A 23,620-nucleotide genomic window follows, 5' to 3' on the forward strand; every position below is an offset into this window, starting at 1 on the left:
CTGAGAATTTAAGGTGTATATATATATATCAGCGGATCGTTGTTTATCTATTTGCATCGATGGGTGGCTCAGGGAATCAATTCATGCCGGATCAACTAGAAGATAATGAGTTTTAGTCAAACTCGTTACGTATAGATTCATTTAGCAGTGGTTTCATATGGTATATGTTTTGCGAGCCTTTTGAAAGAGCGCACATGAGTAAATTTTTATCGATATGCAGAATACTCAATATCTAGATAAAGGCGTCTAGGCGTAGCCGGTTTAGTACGCGATTGCTCTAGCTGAGTATAGCAAAGACCTATCGCCTATTACCGCGTGGCTGAACAGACCTGCAGCAAGATGCGCAAACTAGCTAAAAGTTTCCTGTTCCGTTCCGTAGAAAAATTATACTACAGTTTTCTGAATGGGCTTCATAAATGTATTTCATTCTTCGCACTCTCGTGCTCCTCTACTTCGTCCGATTCGACGATGAGAAAGAACAAAAGGAGAAGGAGGAACGCATGTATTAGTCCTTCGTTTCCCTCAACGATACGAAGAAAATACCGCCAGCCAGCTAGCCAACCAGCGGTGATGGCTGCTGGTGAGTAAAAGAGCGCTCTTTTTTGTCGACTCCGTCGCCTTTTTCACTAGCATCAAAATATTCGAAGGGACAGAACGACGTCAGATGTCCGATGTTCTATCTATTCAGTTTACTTCGTCGCCGTGTGCTAGACAAGCTGGCGCTAGCCTTCTTTGTCTGCCCTCCGGCCTTCCTATCTCTGTCGTAGCATCACAGCACAAGCCGCTCAGTCCTCATCGGCCGGCCGGTGGATCGAGCTCGCGCATTAGATTGATGGGCTTCTTGAATGGCCTAAGGTCGCCGCTGCTGCTGCCGCCCATACCCCTTTCAACTCAACGATCTCAATAGTTTCGGCAACAGACCCATCACTACTGGCGTCCCTGTTGCTCCTGAAACAACCGGCGTAGGGCCCAGGCGAGTGCAGTTCCAGTACGTAGAATAATAATACAAACGCGGGCCAGTTTGGCACTACTAGCCATCGGGCTGTCCTGGGTCTGCTGGCGCCATCGCTGCCGCCGCTTCTAACGTTGTCGAATTCTTCTTTCGGCCCGATGGATCTGCGCCTTCCACTTTTCGCGCATACTTCGCCAGGGCTGGTAGGGGCCGTGTCGACTGGCGTACACCAGGGCCGCTCACGGCGCGCAGTAAGAGCCACGAAACCAGGCGAACTACGAGCAGCTAGCTATGTTGAACGAAAACGAAGAAACAACGAAGCGAAGTATGTGGTTACGGCGAAAAGCATCATTCCTCGAGGAGCAACCGCTTCAACCAGCTCTGTACATACACGTATACGTTCGTACTAGATGGTTACGACTTCTAATGCCGTTGCGACTGCTTACGGCTGTTGGCGTCTCTGTTCGCTGTTCTCTGAGCAGCAATTGCTCGACTTACGTTGCCCCGTTTGGGACCAACGAGAAGACGACGGAGAAGCAAAAAAGAAAGTGAAGCAGGCTTGTATTCTTGGCCCTACTGGCGCTGGTCGCTTTGTTACTGCTAGTCCAGCTGCTGTTGCTACTGGTCGATTACTGAATTTGCTGCTACTGCTGCTGTACCGTGAGGTGCTGCTCGCGCGGACGAGCAGTCGAGTGAGCGAGGTAAAGCTCAATTTGACCACTGACTCCTGAATGGCTGGCCCTTCTCCTCGACAAAATTGGATTCCCCGACGCTGCTAAAAAAACGGCGGATCATAGATACTCACTGGCAGCTAAGCAGAGCAGCATACGGCAGGATATGTGGCCGACGTCTGCACGCAGCACAACCAGCCAGAAAGTTCCGCTTGTCCGATCTTCGCTCGGTGACAGCGACTGGTGCTGCCCCATCACGTCCACCATCAACGACAAGACTACAATACGCCATGCAGCCATCACAGTCGCCACTAGACGTTTTCACTATCGGCGAGAGAGAGTCAATAGTAGCAGCGGTATCAAGCGGAGACTGTCTGTGGCTTAACGGCTAGCTTCGTGATGAGACTTGATAAGAATGGGTTAACTAGGCTTCTTGGCATTCCGATAAAACGCATCGAATTAATATTTAGCATATATTTAACGATGAAAAGGTACCGATGCTGCTGTGGTTGCTGAAACGAGATCTGTTTGGCCCTTGCTAAAAAAAGCCGTATTTGCTGTTGACGATTATATATACTGGGAGCCGTCACCGCTCGCAATTATTTGCCCCGACAGGACAGAGAGAAGGAGCTAATGTAAAATACTGAAGGTGATGTCGGCATCCAGCGTATCCCCCTGAGTATCGACGACATAATGTGGACAGCACTAGACGACATGGTGTCGGTGACTAACGCCTTGGCATAGTCACCACGAGGACTAGCGCCGCATGTTGCTATGTCTCACAGACCGTTTGGACGATACGCAGACAGTCGCTTATTGCCTATATCCTTGTATATTGGATGTGTGATAGTATATTGGCGGGCGGAGCTCTGCTAGTGGCTGCATCCGCTTAGGCAAAGCGGCAGTGCGACGTCTTCGGCGCCACTTCGGCCGACCATGAAGCGCGACAAAAACGAAGTCGCGGGAAGTAATCCCTCGTTGCTTGGCATGGTAGTATGACCACGCCGCGTGGCCAGGCTGGAGGGGAGCAGATTCGTCGGCAGAACGGTGTCCGGTCGATGTCAAGTATTGGGTATTTCGACTGCGTCCGCTGCGGCCAGTCAAACCTTCGTCGTCGTCCGATCGAGATAACAGCGTCGCAACAGTGGTGTTACGGCGGCCAATGCTTGGTCAGCCGGTGAGTCTGGTCGCACATCCGCGCGCGAACCAGCGCCGCACATGGCATAAACGATACAACAAGGCACTATCTCAAAACGGATCTCGCGCGGGAAGGTATCATCACGCATCAACGTAGAGCCAGCTAGCAACAGTGGCATATGCTACACCGCACTAGCGGCAAGTGGAACTAACCGCGTTACTAGTCGTTTCAGCCGAATCAGTGATATGAATCGAACAGAAGAAGGGTTTGAGCCGCGTAGAGCTAGTGCTGACAGCGACGCCAGGGCCACAGGCGTCACCAGAAAGAGGGGCTCGCTGCGTTGCGTATGTACGTATATGCTGTCGATTTTTGTCCAGTTGCTTTTGCTCGCCAGTCAGCAACGCCTGACCAACCGTTTGCTTGTGCTCGCTTGATCGATCAGAACATTTCGCTGCTGTTGCGGTATTCGCTGGCAATACGGCTGCAAGTAATGATGAGTTCTTATAATAATCATCGTTATAGGTGGCGAACTACTAGTGTCCATATACGATTCGATATGTGCCAACTCTTCGGGCAGCAACAAACAGTGCCGCGGCAGATGCGTCAATTACGGTCGGAAGGGAACAATAGTTTTGCTCGACAAGCTCAACAGCAGCGGCGGCAGCAACAGCGCCACCAGCAACAACAATGGCGGCTCCGACGACAGCGACACTTGTTGTCGTGGGCATTAGTTTTTCCTGTTTCCTTCACAGAACCGTTAGATGCATTCGTATTGTGAGCTAATATAGTCGTATTATCTCATAAAATGTATAGGTATGCAAGGGGGAACCTAAGGCGGAATTTAGTTTGCTAATTGCCCCTATATCGATGTGGTTGACACATTTCATATGTGTAGTGCATTTGTTTACCTCAAGGGCTATATTGAAAATGAATTTGATATTACTATTACGATAATTTGAGAAAAATATGAGTCATAATTTGATATTTTATTATAATTGAGCTAATAATTATCATTACTACGATATGCACTTTTGCTTAAATATTAGCTACGTACATATACAAAGAGTTTGGTATTGTCATGTACGTGAACGGGCGAACTAAAGCTATATTCGCATAATCTGATACTATCTAAGCTTCATTAAGCGTCAGTGGTCATAGCCTCAGAGATGGCGTAACCAGCTGAGCCCAAGTTGGGCCCTTTATTGCACGGTTAGTAAGAATGTATGTTGACAAGTGTAAGAGACAGTAACATCGATGTAGTTGTTGATTGAGTAATGGAGAAGCACACGAAGATACGTAATACCATATGCGTGACGTTCATTGAACACTGGCTAATGCGTCGTATCGTTTCTAATTTCGTACCCCGTTTCGACCACAAATAATCTCATTTCTCTACTCTGAAGTCTCTTTTATTTGAAAATATTTTTTTCAGCTCGAAGCGATTACTTCAACGAGAGATTCAGCGATTTTTACATTTTTGTCGGCAATCGTTGTATCATAGTAATATAGACTCAAGACCCGTGTGGGTAAATCATTTCACTCTAACTTGCTATGAGATCTTGCCAATGCAGTGACACGGCCATTATGACAACTAAATGATTTCGTAAATACAAATCTGGTTTACTTATTTTAATTTTCGATTTAAAATGTCCAGCGTTCAGCTGTAGAAGGCGTCAGTGAATCTGAGCCTATTACATATCGTTATTTTCCATTTCTTTTCTTGCGCCATTAGAAAATGTTTCTTCTTCTTTTTTTGTCTGATTTCCTCTTTGTCGGTTTGCCTGTCTTGTCTCACTGCAGCTGGCGCCCTATAACCTGCGGCTTTGGCCCCCTGGGGGCCAATACGGCAGTGGCTAGAGCTGCGACAGTCATTGGCTCTTCAAAGTGACACTGTCTGTCTGTCTGTCTGTCTGTCTGTCCGTCTGTCTGTCCGTCTGTTCTATCCTGCTTGCCCGACCCTGCAGTAGTCGAAATAAGCTACTGCCTACAGTCCGCTGCAATCCGAAGATGGCGTCATCCGTGGCGCGGTCCGGGCGCTGCTCATGATGTTGGCGGCCGTCGAGACGGCGCCGTTGCACCGCCGCTAAAGCTGCCAAACCGATGTTGACTTAACATTCAAATGAATCTATTACATTATATAACAAAGGCAAACACCGCAGCCATGGCCAGCTTCAGGGGCAGCGCCGGCGAAATACTCTGTGTTTCAGTATTCTGGAGCCGTTTCAGTGAAATGGCCACGCTATGGAGCGGTGCCCTGCGTTGTACCACTTTATTTTTGTAACTGTTGACGCGCTATTACGATTAATTAACACGGATATTTGGCCACTACAGATGGACCAATCTGCTCACCCGCTTCGATAGAGTAAACATTGGCCGATCCGTTGCTGTTGCTGATGTGGTGGTTACATCAGCTTCGACGATCGGTATCAGCTTCAGTGGATGACGGGATGGCGGCGCAAACAGCAGTAACATTGACGAATCAACTTACAAAAAAGGGAAGCAACAGAAACGAGGAATGTTCGATAGTAGCTAACCAATGAAGACGACATTAGAAAAATCTAATGAGATTTGAACGCGTATAGAATATGAGGCATATAGGACATAAGGGTGATGCAAAAGCGTAGCATTCGTGTGCGCCTTGGAGACAGGTACTGAAAACACGAGTAACACCTGAAAGCTACAATAGACATTCGTTTCCTGCTATAACAGAGGGCGGACCTTATTATTGTTATTGAAGCCTGGTTACATAGCTATTAATACAAAGGTTTAGAGGCTCTCTTCCACAAGAGTTCGCAACTATCTGTGTCTAACAAGTGGAATCAGTACCTTTTGCTCAAAGCCGCATGTTGTTACACGCCAGCATATCAACATCACGCTGCAGGTGTCAGTGCCTTCAAGCTTCAATCGCCACCTGGGTTTCCTTCAAATTCCCTAGCATTCAACTATACCCCCACCCTTCAGGATTTGCATTGTCCGGTCCTGATGGCCGATACCAGGTTTATGTTGGTGATGAAAAATCACCGACGACATTGCTCATAGCGACAATTTCAGTCACCCCGCCACAGTAAGAGCAGCAGAATTTGCAATAGTAGATTATTGACTAGGTTATAACTACCGGCGGATTTATTATTGCTTGATGAAGGCGAGGTAAACATCAAATGCGGATTCGCGGTCTGTGCATCGTTGCAATACCTACATCTGCGTTAACTAACATTGAGCTGTCATAGACTATGGTTGCGTAAATAGCCAGTGTGACGGTCAGTTTCCTATAGGCTAAGCGGTGTACAACCTTATAGCCGTTAAATATAGGCACCTCTTCCTCTAAAAAGAAATGTATTGTTTTTTTTATTCGGTATATCTGGTACCTAGAAACATGGCTGCCGGTAATAGAAACACCTTTATTCTTAGAAAAAGGTATGCAAACAAGAAATATATACATATATTAGAGAGAAAGGCAGGTTAGTTCGTCTAATATGATATGCATAAAAATAATAAAGATGACATAATGATAACCCAGCATGTAGCTATTTCAATCTAATGCTTATGCTACTTCACAGAGTTGACGCCTCCAATGTCTTCATCCAATCAGAGTCCTTCACCGCTGCCCCATGCGGATGTTCGATATTGGGCAAATGATCGGTACCCGTACTCGGGGCCGCGCGAAATTGTCGGCGACAAAGAGTGGCAGAAGAATCCAGCGCTTTGGAATCCCGCTACACACTACCGCGACTTTCGAAGCGTATCAAGTCCAGCAGCAGCATACGGCAGTACATTCGAAAGTGTAGACAGCAGCAACAGCAGCACGGACGGACATCGCGGGGCAGGAGGCGACGGGGGCGGCGGTATCGACTACAGTCGGAACACGTCCAGCGATACGTTGTACAATAACAGCGCTGGCAGCGGAAGTAGTTCCCTGAGCCACCGGAGTACAGCAGCGACGAATCTTACGACGAACGCCGGTAGCAACAATAACAGTCGGTTACTAGCAAAAGCAATTGATAGCAATAGCAATAGCAACAGCAACAGTAGCGGGCCAGTCGGAAGAACTTCATCCGAGGACGCAGCAAGTGGTCATCTCGAAACGCTTAAAGGTCCTGTCGACGCCGGCGGCGGAGGCCGAATTGATATGTCACCGTCATCTAATCATCTTGACACGTCGAGGTAAGTGAAAATGCTTGAATACAACAACGCGAACGACTAAATGCACGTGTCTAGAGATATGCAGTGGCACTGATAAAAGCGAGCATGGTTTAGCTAATATTAGACAAGCGCTTCTACAGTAACAAGTAAAAAAACTAGCAAGGAACTCTTCTGGACATAATTTACTAAATGCGTAATTCTGTTTTTCTCTAAGAGACCTTATTTAATTGACCGCCAAATGCCGTTGACTTCAAGGGTTCCAAATTTTTTTAACTTCGGCAACGCGGCACTAATTATACTGCTCTAGCGGAATTATGCACGAGTATTAAGAATTTCGTACTTTTTAAATACTAAAATATAGAGCATTGAAGAATAGATAATGGTTTTGCGGCATCGGGTCAGGTTCTAACGACTGCGACTATTTTTTTTTACAGAACGCACATTTTAAGCGAGGATCGTAGCACTGCACGAGCGCTTGGTCGGCACAGTGAATTGTCAGCAGGATATCGGCCAGGTAGTGGTTTGGTTGGTTCAGGAAGTCCCGGAGTAAGTATCGGGAGCCCATACGGATCCGTGGCGACGGGTGGAACCGCAGGTGGCGGAGGTGGCAGCCATTTGCGAAAACCCCCATATTCATACAGTACCCTCATATCCTTTGCCATTAATAGCAGCCCCACGAAGAAGATGACCCTTGCTGATATCTACAATTGGATCTGTCTCAACTTCCCTTTCTACAAGGAAGCAGGCTCCGGATGGAAGGTGAGTGTCAATGAGCTGAAAACGGTACATACACTGGAAATTTTCCTTTAGCCTTTTTTGCTTGACTGTCACCCTGTTCTTTGATATAATTTTATACGCATATATAGTATAGAATTTAACCTGATACGCGACCGATAGCAAACAAAATCCGCAGTGGGACATTGTCCCGCGCGCTCTCTTTAGTACAACTAGTTACGAGTCCGGTAGACGGGTAATTCGCACACAGGCAGCGAAGTCATTACTTCGTACGCTCGGTAAAGGCAGTATCCCATGATGCAACGCTCAGGCAAAAGGAAAATTGATGCTGCATATTCCAATAGAATCCGAAAATCGATGATGGCCGCTGGCGTTATCAGCCAACGGCTTTTTGACTCGAACCCTCTCCATTTATTATATATTCACTTAGAGGAAAGACCATACGATTTCCCGTCAGCGCCTTGCGTGTGAGGTCTTTTCGATGCACAGCGAACGTCGTCGTAGATATATGGATATTCCATTCATTAGTTACTACCGGCGAACGTACTTTAATCATAGTCGAACATTGTATCCTTCTATTAGTCTATCTCTTCTTTTTTTCGCTACACGTACCACCTTACTCGAAACCCAGTATACTAAGATGTGTGAGCGTGGCCGTTCATGTATGTACATATATATGTACTTAACAGGTTGTTAGAGAGCTGCTCTTTCAATGGATATGCGCGCTCAGATGCGCATCCGGCAAAGCTGACACAACAGCCGAAACGAGATCCATGCCAAGTTCTTGTTTTATCCACCACGAACTGAATTGTGAATTTGTCAGCGGGCGGATTCAAGCGATGGCGGCGGCGGCGGCGGCGGCGACGACGGCGGCAGCGACAATAACAACAACCAGCATCGAACTGAAGCAGGCACACCAAACAGCCAGTCAGTCAGCCAGCCAGCCAGCCGATTTGGCCCCCACTGAAACAACCACGGCAGCGGCAACGTTGGACCAGCAGCTGCACCAGCGGCGCCGTATGACTTTTACCGCTGTGGTTTCTGCTGTTCTTGCCGTTTTCAGAAAACGGATCGTATCCTCTGTGGGGCTGATGTACTTTTGGAGCCGATTCTAGTGTGTGGTGCTAGGTTGATTGGAGCGGACGGGCGCGCTGGAACGGGGCAGTTCAGCAACTAGCCAAGTGAACGGCTCAACGGGTCGAGCCAAGCCGCTGGGAAAATTTGTGCAAAATGAGTTGTTGCTCGGCCTAGTTGCCTGACAGCCTAGCTGACTTTTGGCTAGCCGCCTGTCACCCTGCGTTGGCTGTCTCGGCGGCGTTTGTCTCGAGCAATACGAGAGAGACGGGAAACTGAAGAGGTGACGGTGCCATTAGCTCAGTCAGGCCAGTTTGTACGTTTACTGTGTCTATCCCCAAAGAGAAAGCACCAACCAGTCGGCCAGCCAGCTAACATCGTGTCGTTTTCAAGACTACGTTGGTGGCAAACTGTGAGCCGCATGCGGCAAGAGGGTGGTAGCAGCTCGACCACAGCGAAAGAGTTGTCGTTTTGATGGAGCGTTTTCTCGTCGAAGCCGTCGTCGTCGTCGTCGTCGTCGTCGTTGTTGTCGGTTCATCGGTGCTGCTGGTCGTGGTAGACGCTACGACGGCTGTACTCGTGGCGCCACTAACAGCACTAGACCAACTGCAGAATAGCGGCTGGCGGCTTTGTTGTAGTCGTCGTTCACTCCAGTACACGCGCTCAAGACGCTCTTAAGCGCTGCCAAGGTCGCAGGGGTGTTCCGAATCGTGGCGTCACTGAGCTGAGCTGGCTCGGTGATGGTCGTTTCGCTAGTTGCTGGCTTGTCCGCTTGTTCGACAGTCGCTCGCATGAGTCGACGCGGATGAGTACTGCTACTCCGTTGCTGCCTTTGCCGCCGCCATTGACGTCGCACTATCGCCGGCAACTTTCGGCCGAGTTCGGAAAACGTTACTTCACTGGCACAACTTGCTTCTGCCTAGCAACCAGTACGAGCGCCATTACTTCTAATAGTAGTAAGACTATATATATATGGTAGTCTTACTATCCACGACGGCGTTATTGGTTGCTGATGACGTTGCTGTTGTTCCTGTCCGGACAAGAGAGCCAGAGGAATAAGTCAGGTGGCCGGTCGTTTTATTAGATGCTTGTCGTTGATACTGATGATACCACTACATAGTGTGGAATATACTCTTACACAATTTGTTTCATGCAAAATAGTCGGGTTTAGTCAGATTTTATCATTATATTTTTTCTCTTACTGTTTGATTATTATCATATGTTTACTCCTCCTATTGTGAGAAGGGTCGTTTTGGGTTGCTAGTGTGCAGAAACCGCTGAAGTCTGCAAAAAGATTTTCACTGCAAATAGATAGGCTGGAATAAACTTAGATTGTAATATTGTGAAAATGAAGTTCTAAATACTTCGATAGGATGTTAAGTCTTATCTGCATAAAGGTAGCTGAAAAATATCAGTGCTTAGTGCAGAAAAAATAGACAAGTTCGTGAAAGTTCGCAAATCCTTCAGAAGCTTGTCTAACTTTTAATATATTTTCTAAAAGTTAATACACGACAGTTTATCATCCCGTACTAGCGTTTTGGCCTACAAAGCTCGTGGCGTCTAGCTATCCGTAAATATTGAATAATATCATTTGATCTTGTTTCTTCGTGAGAAGTTAATACATGAGCGGTCGCGACATACAATCAATGTTGCTTTTTTTTTCTCTAAATTATACAAATGCCTATAATCATAATAATATAAGTTCAGTTACGTAATCTGTGTATTTGAATTGGCGCGAGCCTATCGATAGTTAGCTTGCTACTAAGCTAGCTATCGATAGGCTCGCGTTTCGGAGAGAGGGGTGGTAGTACGTAGTAGTAGTAGTAGTAGTACGTAGTAGTACGTAGTAGTAGTAGTACGTAGTAGTAGTAGTAGTACGTAGTAGTAGTAGTAGTACGTAGTAGTAGTAGTAGTAGTAGTACGTAGTAGTACGTAGTAGTAGTAGTAGTAGTAGTAGTAGCAGTACGTAGTAGTACGTAGTAGTAGTAGTAGTAGTAGTAGTACGTAGTAGTAGTAGTAGTAGCAGTAGTAGTAGTAGTAGTACGTAGTAGTAGTAGTAGTAGTAGTAGTACGTAGTAGTACGTAGTAGTAGTAGTAGTACGTAGTAGTACGTAGTAGTAGTAGTACGTAGTAGTAGTAGTAGTAGTAGTAGTAGTAGTAGTAGTAGTAGTAGTAGTAGTACGTAGTAGTACGTAGTAGTACGTAGTAGTAGTAGTAGTAGTAGTAGTAGTAGTAGTAGTAGTAGTAGTATCGAATTATTATTATTATTAAATTCTAGAATTCTTCTAAAGTAGAAGCAAGCGTACTAGTTTAGGTTTATGTGAGCGTCGATGATGATGATGATGAACCCATGAGCTAGCATAGATGAAGTTAGCTAAACTATATCGCTGATTATTTGGTTTTATTGCGACGGAATAGCGATCCATTTAGTGGAGTGAGTCTGCGTCACCTCGACGGTTCCGAGTGAAATTAAGTCAAATGGTGCCAGTGCCGCTGAGGCGAATTAGTTCGCCGCAGTTAATATAAGAAGATGAGCGGTAGACACACAGCCGCAGCATCAACAGCGGTTGTATCTAATCGTAGTAGTAGGGCCAGTGGCAGCTACCCATGGTAGCTTTATCATAGCGGTGATGCGATAGTGCAAAAAATTTTTTCTACCAATGATAACGACGAAGACGTTGCTGTTGGCACCGTAGCTGCTGAAGCCAGTGTTGCGCGCTATTGCCTGGATGTTGCTGCTGTTGATCGCGCTTGTGCAGCTGCTATTGCTATGGCAACTCTTGCTAGAGCAAACCCATCACCTAGATGCCTCGACTCGTCGGCGACAGCAAGCATCTGTTGGGCACGCTGGGAAGCTACTCGCGACTATGTCGGCAACTACCGGCTACCGCTCTACAACGCTCTGCTACTCTCCCAATTTTAGCCGTAATTACAAGCAGCGGCACCGCTGACAGTGACTTTGGTGGCAAGCACTGCTGCGGTTGCCACGGTAATGATTTCGATGGTGGCGGCGGCGGCGGCGGCGACGACGACGACGACAGCGCCAGCAGCGGCATGGCATCGACGCTAGATTAGTTATAGTGAATGGCTGCTAGAGCAGTGTAATAACGCGATGCGGACAGAATGCACACTTCTGCTGTTGGCAGAAGTCGCCCCGCTGCCGCTGCTGTTAATGCTGAAACTGATGGCGAGCAGAAGAGCAAGCAGGAACACGCCTCTTTGCGCTTGATAATTGCAATTGAGCGTTGGTGCTGCTGATGGTACTCGTGGGCCACAGGCCAGCCAGCCAGCCGTTACGCATTTTTGCTGCTGGAACCATACACGCCGACAGGTAGTAGTGCTGTTCTACGACATTCCCGTTTGGTCAGTCAAGAAAATTGAGCAGCTGCAAAGATGAGCAGTCAACCACGGCATCCTCATCATCATTCGCAATAGCAGCAGCAGTGAAGGAATTAACGCTAGTCTCAACATTATTAACGCTGTGGTATTGCCAGGCTGCGGCGGCTTCTAGCTGGTCTTTATCATCACTCATTCCAAAGCCGTTTCCATAGTGACTCGGTTGTTGGTGATGAGATTCGTTCTCGTCCATCTAACCTAGCCGGCTTATAAGCACACCTTAATTGGGTTGCACGCTTCATTTTATGTACGATGATGATGATGATGATGACTTGGCGAGTGCACGATGGTAAACTGCAGCGAACGATTGCCAATAGTCTGGTGCTTAGCCTCAGCAATTGCTAGAATAGAATAAAGAAAATAAATCTGAGACCTATTGCTAATTATTAGTTCTAGCTCAAAATCTGTCCTTCTACCTTGACGTCTTACAATGCTATCAGTTTTTCAATGGTATACAAGCCTTATAATGCAAACGAATTATAAGGTTTTCTCCTACTTAAGCAATAGGTATTGCCGTACCTAGTGCTAATACACTGCGGTAAATCAATTAACAATCATGAGGGCAATATTGATTTGATGAAACTCTCTACAACTAGCGATCGAAGACTTAGCATTGATCTCAATAGTCGATAGATAAAACAAACGTTAACAATATTTTAATTAGCTATAATTAGAAAGGAAGGGCACTTCGTAGAACGATAATCGCTTCCTTTCATGCTACAATTGCCTTTAGTAAGCTGCCTTCGTCAAATAGGAACATGAATAAGTTTCAACCGAAGGAAAAAAATGATCTTTTGAGGCACTATCTGGTGTAGTGCGGATGCACCTCACTGAGTTAGATCGGGAAGGAATAGTCACATTCCCGTAAATAACTAATACTCGTTAAAAATATCAGCCCAACATATTTGAAGAGGAACCGACATTGATTGGCGTGTTTGTTGTCATCGAATATTTAACTCTGTGACACATCCACCGATATTTTATTTATGTATACATGTGGCAAGTATATAAGATTTGCAAATATGATAAAGTCTAATTAACGATGTTGAAAAGTACGAGAACATTATGCCCGATCAAAGGCTGCGAAAGCTAGGCCGTGTGTTAGTCTTGGTTGCTGGTCCATAAGCCGACAACTCAGTGAAGTAGGACATTTTGCGGTGTCTGCTTGCGTACTCAGGTAATTTTTGCTATTTCCAGTTATAGCCCATGTCACCGCCAGAGGCATACTAGGAGATCAAATCATTATGTATGAAATTCGCACGTAACCGCCTTTAATTTTTCTCCTTATTATTAATGTTCCCTCTGGCTTTTTTGAGTATGCTAAAAGTTTGCTAAACACGAGAAAACAGAGCCTCTCGTCGACATTTCGCCCGTCAATGGGCAGCGATCAGCCATAGAGTACGGCGGCAAATACATCAGATATGATACCTAGAGTTCACTATGCATTCGAGCTCTTTTCAAACGAAAAGAAATTGCAGCTGCATAATCTAAGTTTATCGTTTAAATAAATAATGGCTATACCTGTTAAGCACCTACATTTTTAATCTCGCCAGATCAGGAGGTTATCGGAAAATGTAAATCGTTTTCTGTATGTATATATATACATGGATCTTCATATATATATTTTTCATCGTTTACGAATGGACGAAATAAATAAATAAATATTAAAAGCTTTTTTGGTTAGAAATGCCACGGACAGACTGTGTGTATTGCTGTAACCAGCATCGTGGGATCTGGCCATATATCGTGTAAGATTAGAAATAATAAATTGGGGCAATAAACATTTCCTAATTACACCCTATTGTTGACAATGACGCCGGAAGACAGCTGTTGTTAAAAAAAAATAAAGGTATTTTAGCATGAAGACCCATAATAGTCCAATGTGTGCCTATATGCGCACAACAAACGTAACCAGAGGTAAGTGAGAACTTACCAGACGGTTGAAAAATTCTAATTCGTCGCTTTATATAGTCGAAGTTACTTGAATCGACCGAATAATTATGATATATTAGGCTCGCGTAAGAATAAAGGAAGCCTCATACATGAAAAATAACTTCTGGCGTTTGAATCTAACTTGTGATGCTTGTTTGATACTTGCGTAAATATAAAGAGAAGGTATGTCTGTTTCAACAGCTAGGTACCGTGGATATCCATAACTATTCGGCATGAAAAGCCCGAAAAGTCGTAAATGTACTTGAGCAGCCTGCCTAAAGAATTCTGCCCATATTTCATTATTCGATCCTAAATAGTGGGTCGTACAACTTTCACCTTACAGAGTCGTAAGAAAGTTGTAATTTCTGAAAGTAATTTAGGCAAAAAGAGTGTTGTGCTGACTTGAGTTGATGTTATCGTTATCACTAACATTCCCCTCAGCTTCGTCCATTAGAGGCTGACCTGAGCCACGTAGGCGCAAAGTCAATATTCTGTTCGAGCTCCAGTTACAGAAACTAAGCGAAACACCAAGACCTTAAGGTCGTGTTATCTAATTCAAGCCGCCTGCTAAGGAAGAGCTCATTATTTATTCAGTTAGTATAAAGTTTGGTATTTGTTCGAATTCCCGTACGTTCTATAAATTTGTATGATACACGTAATCACGCCTCGTATCGTTTGCTGGAGGCTTTACATTGTGTTTATTGTTCACCGGTAAATTTTTTCGCAACAAAATTGATATGTTCGGAACCTAGCGAGGGTAGGGTTAGATTATATATATATATATATATATATATATATATATATATATATATATATATATATATAGAGAGAGAGAGAGAGAGAGAGAGAGAGAGAGAGAGCACACACAACTTTTTGACTGAGCTGGATGAAGACGATGGCTCATTCTAAACAATATATGCATAGATATAAATTATAAAGGTTAAATAAAGCAATTTGTATTACACATCCTAGTGACTTTATTTTGTGATCTATGCAGGAACGTATGACGAAAACATTTTATACTTACTTGTTGTTACAGAATTCGATCCGCCACAATTTGTCGCTCAACAAGTGCTTCAGAAAGGTGGCACGTTCAAAAGATGACCCGGGAAAGGTAAGATGAATCATTATTTTCATTATAACTGCTAGTAGTTATGTGACAACTTCTTGTTAATACGACCACCATTACACTTTTTTAAAATTAAGAGGCTAATGTGCGAACTTTATTTACGGCCGCTGGGCCGCACATCTTGTTGTTTTTAGTAACTGTGTAGGTCTTTAGTCAGCATTGCCTGAGGACTAATTTCACACGTTTCTTTGTTTTTCTAGATCGGTACTTGTTGTTTCAATGTTACTTTGATCATTCGAATACACTACTACTCTAGAATATTTTTATATAGGCATTAAAGTGATTGAACTAGATCTCTCTCCCTGTAGATAATGTTAGCTCCTCGTAACATCGGACCCACCAGTCAACGATTACACATAGACCGCGTTTCGGATTGACAAACTGGCTTAGTAATTGTTATAAAGCTCAGAAGAGTGTTTATATATGTATGGTATTTAGAGTATAATCTTATACGAACATATCATACCTTTATATGTATAACATATCTAATTCAACTATCTTTAGTCTCTCTCTATCGACGATTTGTTGGCATTAGCATTTAACGACATTGGGTATTATGGTTTTTACAGGGTTCTTACTGGGAATTGGACATGCGCGCCGCTCAGAGTGCGTCCGACGCCAATGGGACGCCTACAACTGCACGGAAGAAGAAGTCTTTTGCTAACCGTAGCAATCCCTATATAGGAGTTGGTCAGATGACGCAAGCTATGTCGCCGATGTCGCAGGCGAGCGCAATGTCAGTGCCGGTATCTGGCCAAACGAGTTTGGATTCGTCATCAGGACCTCCACTTCACCTTGGTCCGCCCAGTGCGAATTACCAATGCGAGTCTCCGCATGAGCCTGCTGCTCCACATAGCACACCGGTTGACTCTATGATGGTTTCGCAGCGCTCTCCGTATGGTGCCCCCACACCACCCGGATACGGGCATCCGGGTGGGCCAACGCCCCCATTAGGGGCACATTCTGGAGGGGCGTATACTCCTCCACTCTCTTCGCCACAAGGACATCCCCACCCTTCGTATACCCCACCCAGCGGTATACCTCTTAGCGCAGTACACATGCCTCCTCAGCCATACAGTTCAGCTGCTTATCGTTTAGCTGTTGAAGCCGCAGGTCCTCGTTACTTCGACTTTCCCTATGATCATCGGACTTCTGAAGATATGTCCAGACGATGTGAGGAGGTATCTCCTGACGAAATCACCAGGGTGGACCATCCAGCTGACCTCCATCGGGCTTTTCGTTGAGGTACATCATTACAGATGTACAGAAGGTAGCGACATAGAAGAAGAAGCTATATCACAGTAGCAAGAAATGGCCGGGAAGGATATTTCAGTGTAATTCATTATTACACATAGCGAGTGAATTGTGGTTGCACCTGTGGTATTAGTTGAACGCGAACCATAAAGCGAAACTGGAGCTCTGGTCATCAACCTTAATGCCGTTTACAGTCTCTCCAGCTCATCACTTTAGATCTCCCCGCAACCGCGATCTGCCACACCCAGACCCACCCAACATTGTGCTCAAATACTCAAGTTTATTATTGGATCTTTTTGTTTTCAATTTGCTGCGGGAAATAATCGCATTATAATATTCGGATGAAAGGTTTATTTTTATGCTATAGGCTGGGCGGGATCTCCAGGATATAGATGTTCCCGTTTTTCTAAGTACCACTATCAACTCTAATCACAGCCAGGATTTTACTGAATCGAACCTCAATTAAAACTTCTGACCGTAAATCAAGGACGTAAAGGATTTCTGACTTGTTTATGGTAGCACCTTCGAACTAGACACCAATGTGCCGCAGGCGGCATCGCTGTCAGTGTTTATAGTGCTCCGCAGTAACCTCCACTCTTGCTAGTAAATATAATGACCAAACTTGCCGGACATTAAAAAGTTAAACACATTTTACCTGGAGTCGACAATTTTATCGTTCTCTAAATGTGGAGGTGACTGTGTTGAACTTGTTGCGACATTTCAGAAAAAAAGCCGAAAATACGCTTGAGAAGCATAAAGAAATAGGTGGTGGTAAAAACGGAATAAATGCGTCCGCTTAGGACAACGGTCAATCGTATCCTCACGTAATATGAACGGTCGTCTGACAGTCGAACGGACAGAAAAGCGGGCCCATAGTATATAGATACATACATAAGAATCAAATCCACGACGGTAAATCTGTGGTGATAATATGCGCCTGAGTGTGTCTACGTTTCGATGTGTGTGTGTGTGTGTGTATGCTGCTCACAGAAGGGAAACAGATCTAATTTTTGACCTCCCCCCCCACCCCCTTTATGTCAGCGACGAAACAGCTAGTAGACCGCTCAGAGTGCCGTAATAACATTATGCTTACTCGCTAAATGACGATCAGACGGCGTTAGATGCTCGTCCAGCCTCGAACGGAATCGCCTCGAAATCGTCCTCATACTCTGATACAATACGTTGGGTCCGGAGGGCTGTCCGATAAACCGGTGCCAATCCGGTGCTTCGTCTACATTATTCTAATTAGTGATAACTCTGAGGATCTCGTGAACAGTCTTGCCGTCACGGAGGAGGATGCCGCTGTAGGCGAACTTGAAAGCTATGAGAGAGACGAAAGGCACGTAGCGTGTTACGGGTAGTACGTGAGTCGCCTTTCCTGCCATCACATCTATCCTGTGATCAATCATAGTGACGATATTGTCATCATTATCATCATGAGACTGTGGTGAGGGTGTGAAAATGATTGAGGATGAACTTTACTCGACGTCAATAGCAGGAGCAGCAAAAGGAAGTTAGTCAGTTTTCCTACTGATTCGACACAGAGCAGACCATATCTGGATGTTCAAATTCTGCAGCTGATAACCACAAACGAAATATCTGCTACGATACAATTAGTGGGTAAAGAAAAATTAGTGGAAGCTAATTTTTCACGGCATATTCACGTACAGACTCACTTGCAGCTCACTAGGAAGGTAATAGATTATTACTTACTTAGTCACTTGAATTGAAATACTCTGTAATGAACAGCAAAAATCTAGAGGGACCTATTTAACTTTATATAGCGGCAATGATTGTTAATTAGTTAGTAATAACAAGAACAAATGTGAGAGCTACGTACTATCTATAAATACGTGTATATTTATGTAGAATTTTTATTTTCCTAATTATAATGGTACGTACCGGTACGAGTGGACATGGGCAAACGTAGAGAAGAATATGAATCGTTGAACTAGCTAATGGGGGAACTACGAATAGAATCGATAATAAATTGTACAGAAAGAACATTTATACAGATGAGTATAGATAAAGAAAAGTATTTTTCCTTACCTAACCATAATATCAGGCTAGAGACGACACGCTAGGCTGGTTGTGTGAGTGCGTAACGCTATAATAATATAATATAATCTGTAACGAAATAAATGTAGTAGATATTAGCATGATATTATAAAAACCATTATTATTAGTTAGTACATATAATTACTCACAGTAGACGTAACGGATGATTCCATTGTTGTACATTTGGATTTTCATAATATTAATTATACTATGCCGGTGACAATGATTGTAACAATGATTCATGTTGAAATGAAATCGATGGTGGCGCAGAAGACGCTGAATCAATCGCTTAACTTGCCGATCTACGAATACGGCGGACACTTCGCTATAATGTAAATGTAAATTCGCTTTGTGTGAACGAAACGGACAAAGAAATAAGGAAACTGTGTTTTATTTTTTTTACAATAAACACCGGAAGCAATGCCGCAGCAGATACTGCGACCTCTACGGTAGTACTATGAGACGAAGCGCGTAGGAATACGCTATTCCATTTGACCTACTGCACTATGCTTATTCGACCTTCGTATTTGCTCTAATCATTTACAGTCGCCTCTTCTGGGAACGCGAGTCGCTAGCCTGGGGGCTAGCTGGGGGGTCGCTGGCTGGGGGCGGTGTCATCCCCCCGTTTCCAGAATAAAATAAATATTCGAATCTCAAACTTTCTTTTCATATGACGACTGATTGATAGCGAGAATAAAGTGAAGTATTATAGCATCTATAGTAAATATGTGCTACGTCGATAAATTGTGGCGGGAGAATCGCTACAAACAGCGACCGATTACTGATTTAGCAGCAATATCAATCTCATGATAGTGTCTGAGTTCATATTAGGTAGATGAAAAATGTGCGGTCTCAAAAAAGTGTAAAAAAAATACCATAATTATAACGATCATTTGATTATGTCGTAAAGTAATCTATGAGATATAGCGATACCCGCAAGTGATTTCACACTGCCATTTTCAGTGTAATCCATTTCAACATTTCGATAAACGAGAGAGATCAAAACAAACTTGAAGAAAAATGTAACCATATGATGCAAAGAAGAGACAGTTTAGCAAAAAAATATTTTCAGTAATGATTCTGCTGGAAAGTGAGAAAGACAAGATAGAGACTGTATTTATTATAAGATATCGTGTGAGATGACGGGTTGTCACGCTACTTGGCAAATGGCTGAGCAAGATATCGTCAAACCATCAAACAAAATCCGTCCTTACCAAGAACAGCGCTTCGAGGTGACTGATGACTCCGATGAACTAACGGATTGACTACGGATCGATGGCCATTGGGCGTGCCAACTTGCCTAGCTAGCTTGTCGAGAAGAAAACTGTATACATTACTAAGTAGAAGTTATAAATATTACTACTATCATTCTTGAGCCGAACGTGCGCTAAAATGCTTACCGAGGAAAGCAAAGGCAGTGGCTACCGGAACGTTGGCTAACATCGTTGGACCCTCTAACGAGAGCGAATTTTTTAGAGAATCTAATATCCGTCAGTGATATACCACTGCGCTAGTTTAGGGAACGGTCGTCTCAATGCGGCCGTCTTTCTCTGGACGTCGAAACGGATTGCGGCTGCAATTTCAACCGAACTCAGTCTCCTGTGCATTTCTCCCTACTCCTCTATCTATTGCTATTGTCCAGAGTGATAGTATACCTGACATGTGGTATCGGTGTGGTAGAAAAAGATGGTTACTGCAATTATTATTTAATCCAAACAATAATAATTATAAGAATAGAATTTTTATTATTTCATAATGATGAAAAGCCAGATATATACAGGTATTTTCTACAATCTCTCTCTATTCCTCATTGTTTTTTGAAGTGGATTTTTCGGTCGCGCCCAAATTCACGTTTCCATAGTTCACGTGAATAAATTGTACACTTAAAGGAGTTTAATTTTTATCACATTGTTCTCCGCCATGTTTTCTGCTTGAATATTATTTGTGAGTTTATTGTACACGACGGGAAATGAGCAAATCAACGCGTGATAATTTTAATATTAATAATTGTAGTACGAATGGTAATAGTATTGATACATAAAAAAGGACATATATATATATATATAGCCAGTTAAATGCCCTCATCGAGAAAATGAAAACATATGGTTAATTTTAAAAGTATCGACAATATAAGCCTATATTATATGCTATATATATATAATAAATATGGTGACAAATGCTGTGTTTAAACTGAGATTGTCGTCATTCCCTATAGTCACGTAGTGCTATGCAATGCTTCGACAGACACATCGATTGGAAGGCTCGTGTTTTTCCGTTTATTTCTAAATAGCCATTGCGGCAGCTAGCAAATATGTAGCCAACAGAAAATCGATGCTGTTTAAAAGCGACTGAAATTTCGTAAAAAATCACATGTAGATATTGGAGTATCGGTAAACTACTTTTAGACGAATACCCTGTTCTACGAGATCTCAGCTCTGACAAGATAATGACCCTTTGACCTTGATACAAGCTTTATGTATGTCTCGGAACTGAATGAGGACCCAACGCTTCGCAGCTGAAGTAATGTCTAGAAATGTTCAGGGTGGCTCAGGAGCAGACAAACTGAACCAATTACGATTTTAATTAATTATAATTAGAATGTTCGCTGTAGGGTGGTAATGACGGTCATAACGATTTCTGTCTCGTCGCTGATCGTTTTAACACGACGAGCCAATGAATAATTTAAAAAGTAGGCATTTAAAATTCATAGCAAAGCACTGATAAGTCGTAGGAGCTCTTACGTGGGTGATTTTACAGCAAGCGATGCAGTACCAAAATGAAACGCGTCCTGTTTACTTTCTTTACATCTGCTGTGCAGTTACGGCTACGGATGGACTGATACACTAATTATCTAGATAAGCTATCGCATTTAGCAAGATCGTCTGCTTATAAAAAGGAATACAGCGCTTTTATAGGGGCGCATCGCTACTCAAACTTGGCCACTGTCGCCGACAGCGGCCAAGCGAAAACTCTCAGAGTGACACAAGCACAGTAGAATGAGGAAAAAATGTATTTCAGCGAAAAATAAAAAGTAGCAAAAGTATTATCGTCGATCTGTTCTAAAGCACGGCGCGTCATCATTTGCCCACTGTAAAGTAAAGTGTTCATTAACAGCACTTGATGCAATGGGCTGCCATTGCGCATTACTTTACCTTGTGCATTTTTATTGTATAACAAACGTCGGAACGTCCATCACCCCAGAAGTAAGAGATATGCAACAAGCAGCCAGGCTTTGTTTATCTATGGTTGAAAGCAAACATATTATGAAGTAAATTTCATCAAATTGTATTTGTATAGGGCGCCCTTTGTCATGTTGTGGGCGTTAGAAGTTACGCGCACATAGAAAATATCCTCTACCTGTTATTATTGTTACTGCTACTATAAAGAGAATCCGATGAACTTCTCCATAGCATTTTGTAACTCAACTTACAACTTAAGTAGGATTAACGATCCGGCACGTTACGATGATAAAAATCGTTCACATATTGCCCAACTTTCAACTTAGCTACAGAAGTTCCGTATGCCCACAATATATAGAACTGTATCAGTATTATAGCTAGCGTAGAGCTTTAACGACACAAAGCTTCATTTTCAACGATTTTAATGGCAATTAAGAACATCATTAGAACTACTACTGCTAAGTCGTGAGTAGGTTGTTACCCGTCGCATGCCACCGATATGTTGGGTGCCGTTTGGAACTGATCTGCTGGTCTCTTATTTTCAGTAGGAAACGCACACTGCACCACACCTAACGTTTACGAGCTGGCTCCCTCGTAAAAATATATACGACAAATAGGGTCTCTGGGGCATTTTTCTTATCCAACTATTTACTCCTTCCTTCAGCTATTTCTTGTAGAACCCCTAACTTGTGTCGAGTTGAATTTCTGGTATCAAAATTGATCGATTACTGCACGCAACCCTTTTTGCCGTTATCTGCGGCAGTGTAACCATACGAGCACTTACAAAACCAGCGTTAGCTTAAAAGTTGGGCGGCACAGTATCGAATAATGGTTGTTGTCAGATCACACAAAGAATGAGATTCCTAGTAGAGTTAATAAAAGCGTTAAAAGTATTTTGTCAAACTTCAAGTATGATTCGATGCCGCCCTGCAAAGTTATGAAGTTTGTTACCTATACATAAATTTCTGCTTGTACATCGTAATCAAATTGGCTTAAATGTACTCTAATGCCCCTACGATGTTAGGCACTTTTTTCCATTTTAACCTAATCTGCCCGACCCCATAATATCAATTTAGATACAATAGATACTTTCAATTATAAAAGGTACATGGCTTACATTTTAATTCAGAATTTAAGATTATTAGACGTCGTGCAGGAATGTTGCAACCAATGAAGCGGCCATCGAGCACACAGGCTAGTGAATGGCCCGTTGGCCATCTTTGAAGCCAGCCTCTATTCAACACACAAGGCAAAACGACGATTGTACTGACGTATTTTCTAACGAATATAAAAAGTAAATCACTAGGCAACTGTAAACGTTTCTTTTCAGTCTTTATAACGTTTCGGATAATTGGGATGTTATAAGCCGAAGGCAAAATTAGCAGACGAATTTAACGTAGTCGAAGAATACACGCATAACCGAACGTAGTAATTTTTTTTCAAAAATTAAACCAGATGCATTTGCACTATTTTATTAAATAATGATAATCTGTAATAGTAAAAATGAGCTGTTGTTTATAGGTTATTGCTGAGAATTGGATCGACATGATACGAATAGAAACAGTATAACAGGTCGATTGACACTATAATATCTGACTATATATACTACAAAATCAGTGGAGATTTCTTTTTCCAATTTGTCTTATCGTGAGAAAATATGCCTCATGATACTATCTTATAAACAGTCAGTGTTCCAGCGTAGCTATTCATGTTGAGTTGAACAGTAACAGAGAAACGGAAACAAATATGTATGGGTTTGACAACGCAAAAGTAATTAGACGATGAGCAAAGTACATATTAGCACCAACAACAAAGCTTTTCACTTCATATTATGTATGAATTTGAATTACCCTTTGGATACATTGGATATATAAGATTAGATATATCGATAAGATACTACTTACTAGAGCTTTCAGTGAGGAAAGATCCGGGCAGCATAATATAATAATTATTTTTATCGTC

The 23,620-nt window shown here is 43.3% G+C and overlaps 1 protein-coding gene and 1 long non-coding RNA gene across 5 annotated transcripts in view; both read left to right on the top strand.

The window, feature by feature from the left end:
* Positions 1 to 20,669, top strand: part of LOC111243765 (uncharacterized) — a 59,522-nt gene extending 38,853 nt beyond the window's left edge. The window contains exons 2-6 of one of the 4 annotated variants that reach the window (XR_015321623.1): positions 6,319 to 6,922; positions 7,336 to 7,660; positions 15,078 to 15,152; positions 15,737 to 18,115; positions 19,026 to 20,669. Coding sequence is in view for 3 of the 4 variants with exons in the window: in XM_022789865.2 (XP_022645600.2) it covers positions 6,319 to 6,922; positions 7,336 to 7,660; positions 15,078 to 15,152; positions 15,737 to 16,411 (1,679 nt within the window). In the remaining variant the exon portion in view is untranslated. Of the gene's footprint in view, positions 1 to 472; positions 5,410 to 6,318; positions 6,923 to 7,335; positions 7,661 to 15,077; positions 15,153 to 15,736 lie in introns of those variants that run through there. The other 3 variants (XM_022789865.2, XM_086980674.1, XM_022789822.2) reach the window with 3 other exon arrangements.
* On the top strand, positions 7,683 to 14,473 carry LOC147758524 (uncharacterized). Its single transcript, XR_015321690.1, has 3 exons — positions 7,683 to 12,041; positions 13,160 to 13,283; positions 13,934 to 14,473. It is a non-coding gene; the product is annotated as an uncharacterized LOC147758524 (long non-coding RNA).
* Positions 20,670 to 23,620: the final 2,951 nt, after the last annotated feature.

Source organism: Varroa destructor, unplaced genomic scaffold (genome assembly GCF_002443255.2).
Source record: "Varroa destructor unplaced genomic scaffold, Vdes_3.0 BEIS01000001.1, whole genome shotgun sequence".
Lineage (NCBI taxonomy): Eukaryota > Metazoa > Arthropoda > Arachnida > Mesostigmata > Varroidae > Varroa > Varroa destructor.